The sequence below is a fragment of the Elephantulus edwardii genome, unplaced genomic scaffold (genome assembly GCF_000299155.1).
Source record: "Elephantulus edwardii isolate Elephantulus edwardi_28Jun2011 unplaced genomic scaffold, EleEdw1.0 scaffold00082, whole genome shotgun sequence".
NCBI lineage: Eukaryota > Metazoa > Chordata > Mammalia > Macroscelidea > Macroscelididae > Elephantulus > Elephantulus edwardii.
Window position 1 is genome coordinate 3,264,528 of NW_006399832.1, and position 4,860 is coordinate 3,269,387.

Here is a 4,860-nt window from a genome sequence, read left to right on the forward strand (position 1 = left end):
GCTTCTTGCCACTAGGCCACCAGAGCTCCTCTGGACTATAGCTTTCAGTATGGATTACATCTCAATACAAAAAAAGCCCCCCAAAACCAATTATCCTCACCCTAGACCAGTAGGCAGCATTATGGCACTCAGAGAAAGAATTGCAGTTGTCAGTGACTTCATCTTACTTGGACCAACAGTCAACACCCTTGGTACCAGCAGTCAGGAGATCAGGAGATGTATTACTTTGGGAAAGTCCACTGTCAAAGACCTCTCCAAAATACTAAAAAGCAGTGGTGTCACTTTGAAGAGTAAGGTTCACCTGATTTAGGCCATGGTCTTTCCAGTCATTTCCTATGCGTCTGAGAGCCAGACAGTGAATAAGGATGACAGAAGAATTATTGATGCCTTTGAGCTATAGTGTTGGAAAAGAGTACTGAACATCTCATTGACTGCCAAAAGAACAAACAGATCAGTCTTGGAAAAAGAATAGCATACTCCTGGGAGACAAGAGTGGCAAAACTTTATCTCGCATACTTTCAGCATGTTTCTAGGACAGCCTGCCCTTTGACAGGGATATCATGCTTGGAAAAGTTGGAGGGTCAACAAAAGAGGAAGACTGAGATGGATTGACACAGTGACAGTGACTGCAGCAGCAAGTTCAAGGATGTCAGAGATGATGAGGATGACACGGAGTAGGACTGAGTTTTCATGTTGTTCACAGGGTCACGATAAGTCATACTCATCTTGACAGCACCTTACTGTCATGCAGCAGCTGGTGAAATCAAATCACCTAACTTTACATTGGCCGCTCAGTTCCTTACCACTAAGTCACCAGAGCTCGTTGGTAGATGTCATTAAGTTGATTATGACTCATAACGACACTTGGAACAACAGATCTGAACCGTACTCTACCCTACGCCATTTTCCTGATCTCTGTCATGCTCAAGCCCGTTGTTGCAGGCACTGCCAATCCATCATGATATTCAGGATCTTTCTTTCATAACCCTCTAACTTGTAGTGTGATGTCTCTCTCCAAAACTTGGTGCCACCTGGCAACATGCCCAAAATAAGTGAGATGAAATATCCCCTTCCTTGACTCTATGGAGCTTTCTAGTTGCACTTCCTTTAAGACAAATGTCTTTTGTTCTTTTGACAGTCCATGGTATATTCAGTACTCTTCACCATCACCACAGTTCAAAGGCATTCAATTATTCTTCTGTCATTCTTATTTATTGTCCAACTTTCAGTTGCATAAGAAACAATTAAAAATACCATTGCGTGGATCAGTTACACCTTAGTCTTTAAGCTGAAATCTTTGCTCTTTAGAACTTTGGAGATGTCTTTACAGCAGATTTCTCAATGCAGAATGTTCCCCAATGCAGTATTTATATCATAGCCTCTTAAGTGTGTAGGAAGCTCTGATGGCCTAGTGTTAAGAAGCTGCAGCTATCCTAAAGGCTTGTGGGTTGAATCCACCAGCTTCTTTGTAGGAGAAGGGTGGACAGTATTCTTCCATGTAATTTATTGCCTCTGAAAACCTGCTGGAGGGTCAGCTATGGGTTGGTTTCTGACTTGAGAGTACACAACAGCAATATTAATTAGATAAAAATTAATTATTTTAAAAAAGTTTGGAGTATTATAAGGATTACTAAAACATAAAATAGATACTGAAGTGAGCACATGTTGGAAACATGGTTCTAATAAACTTGCTGATACAGAGTGGCTTTAAGCCTTCAATTTGTAAAGAAAAAAATATATATCTGCAAAATGGACAAGAACCAGTTTGACTTATTCCTTAGCTTCTGTTTTTCATGTCCATTATGGTACAGAGATCATTTTAGTGTTGTTTTCCACAGTTACTTTGTGACTCTTAACCACTCTTAATGGAGAGAAGTTTTTCATGTCCCATCAATTCCAGTTTTCCTATTGAGGGTTTTCATAACCAAAGACCCAAAGTGGACTAACTACTCCCATAATATTTTCTGATGTTTTAATCTTCATTAATTATTTTACACTTTGGAAAAGCATTTGAACTGGTGTAGTAGGGAGAAGTAGGTCACGTTGTGTATGTTTTAGTAGTTCATATTTTAAAAAACCCCCACCCCTTTCTATTGTGATTTGAATAAAAGTGTACAGAGTAGATTGGCCTCCCAGTCATTTGTATACATTTGGTTTTATGACATTTAAGTACAGTTCCCTACATTGTGTCATAACTCTTCCCACTGTTTTTCTGTTGTTGTCTTCATTCTTCCCTCCATCTTCTCCCTTTGTACCTTCAGAGTTTTATTCTTGAACAGATGCTGCCTTTTTGATCCTGCCTTTTTCATGCACACGTAATGATTTTTTTCTTTCTTTTAGGAACATGCATTGGCTCAAGCAGAACTTCTTAAACGCCAGGAAGAACTAGAAAGAAAAGCAGCAGAATTAGATCGTCGAGAAAGAGAAATGCAAAACCTCAGTCAACATGGTAGTATGCAAAAAAATCTTGAAATACTATCAATATTGTCTGCGCTTGTGCTGGGTCATTTGGTTGATAGCTAACACTTTGCCCTGTTTTTCTATTCTAGCAAAGAGATCAGATGCAGCAGATTGTCTACTTGATACCCTGTAGCTTTGTTATCTAGGCTGATTTGTATAGTCTTTTAAAGGATTTAGAACAGTGTTATCCTCAGCCCACGGAAAGTGAATGCAAATATGGTAATTCTACTTTATTCTAGAGCCAAGAGGCTTTGATTTTGCACCTGATCTGTCTTTGGATCTGTTGCAGCATTCTGGGTACATTGGAGTGTGCCCTACATTTGACTCTTAAATTCTGGGTTGTTCAGATCAGTTTCCAGTTATCTCCTTTTTGTACCTAAAAGTACGTAATAGTTACCAAATCATAAGATGACTCTAAAAACCCCTGGGTATTTAGATGGTTGCCAAAGAAATAACTGGGTGCTAAATTGGTTATTTGGTATGAAATTTATTCAGGCCGTGACTTCCAAAGGTTATTTCAAGGGAGTGTGTTAGGGAAGGCTAGACTTCTCTGGATAAGAATGGGAAAGAATTGTTAGCAAATCATTGTTGGCTGTCTGGCATAGTGTTACAATAATAAGACTAGGATGGCAGTAGCGCACAGAATTTTTTCTTTCCTGTTGTTAAGTGCCATTGAGTTGTAGATGACTCATAGCGACCCTATGGACGAAAGACTTGAACACTTGTGTAACTTTCATTGTTTCTCTTAAGTTCATAAAGTTTCTGGAGGCAAGCTTTTTTGGAAGTGGATGCCACTCCTGCTTCCAAGCCTGTTTTAATTTGAGAGCTCCACCAACACTGTCCACCATAGATAACCATTATCACATTTGACACATGAGCGTCACAGTGTTTAGCATCATAGCAACCAGAAAATGTGGAAATCTAGAGTCTCAGATTTATCATAGGCTATTTTTTTATTTGTATCACCAGAGACGGTGTCTCTTAGAAGAAGTCAGTGGTTTAAATATTTTAATAAGGGTTTTTTAAAAAACTTGTAGCTAAAATCTGCCTACTTGCCTTAGCAGTGATTCATACAAGTTATTATAATGCTTTAGTGAAGGTGGTTAATAGAGAGAGTTAGATTTTTGTTATGTTAATATATTTCAGTGCTTTTCATTTATTAACTTGTTTACTCCTTAGTACAATCCTGTGAAAGGTGGTAGAATTATTCGCATTTTACGGTTGAAAGTTTTAAAGCTCCAAGAGGTTAATTTGTCCACAGTTAACACCTATCTGTGGTCTTTCTCTGTGCTCGGTGCCTGTTTTTCTGGAGCCTTTTGTCCTTCACCACTTTTTTCTCATGTAGTATGAGACTAAAAAGAAAAATATATAAAGTGAAAATTGTGTAATAGGTATAACAGAGGTGCTGTGGTAGAAGAAATAAATGATGCTTTTTTTCCTATGAAAATATATTTCTGTTGTATAAAAAGGATATAAAATTGTCCTTTATGTCCTGCTTTTCCTTCAGTTTTTATATTTTGTTTTCTTGCTTTAATTTTTTATTTTTCTTACTACTTACTTAGCAAGCTCTTATTTTCATCTAATTTCTTCATGAATAGATTTTCTCTTCATAGTGTAAGTTTTTTTTTCCTGTGAGTTTTTTTATGGTCCTTTAATCCCTTAGGTGGTATCGCACTGGTCTGTGCGTTACTGTACAGAGGTAACTTATGGTTGCTGTGATGCTGAACACTGTGACACTGATGTGCCAATCGTGGTAATGGGTACCCATTGTGGACATTGTTGGCTGGAGCTTCCTGACTAAAACAAGCCTGGAAGCAGGAGCGGCATCCACTTCCGAAATGGCTTGCCTCTGGAAACTCTATGAATGAACAGTGCTCAGGCCTTTCTTTCACAGAGTAGCTATGAGTCGTCTACGACTCGACGGCACCTGACAATAACAACAACACCAACAATCCCTCAGCTACTTTTTTCCAGGATGTTTCATGTTTCCTAACAGTTATATGGTTCTTTTATGTGTGTCTTTTGGATATTTTGGCTTTTCCCAAGTTTTGAGATTTCCAAATTTGATTATTTGGTAATTGTTTACTTTTGTCTTTCTTCATGGAGTTAGAAACTAAAATGTGAAGAATTCAGAAGTTAGTCATCTCTTTCCACTTAAGTAAGAAGAGATTGAAAATACTGATGAAATGATGGAGTTTCAACACTGGGAATCTTTACATGACAATCAAGCCCTTAGGAATGTGATACAGATCTGTTTTTCAGCCTTAAGTAAAAAAGGGTATTTCTGTATTGCACCTATCTTTGAATGCAATGAAACAGTGAAGAAGAAATAGTAGTTTGAAAATACGGGTTTGTTGGTAGAAATGAGGCTGGAAATTGAATGATTGAATTTTGTATTTT

The 4,860-nt window shown here is 37.9% G+C and overlaps 1 protein-coding gene across 1 annotated transcript in view; it reads left to right on the forward strand.

Moving 5' to 3' along the window:
• The window catches only part of LOC102876210 (secretory carrier-associated membrane protein 1-like), a 148,087-nt gene that overhangs the window by 88,444 nt on the left and 54,783 nt on the right, over positions 1-4,860 (forward strand). Inside the window, exon 3 of the mRNA XM_006889882.1 lies at positions 2,341-2,449. Coding sequence (XP_006889944.1) covers positions 2,341-2,449 — 109 coding nt within the window. The remainder of the gene's footprint in view (positions 1-2,340; positions 2,450-4,860) is intronic.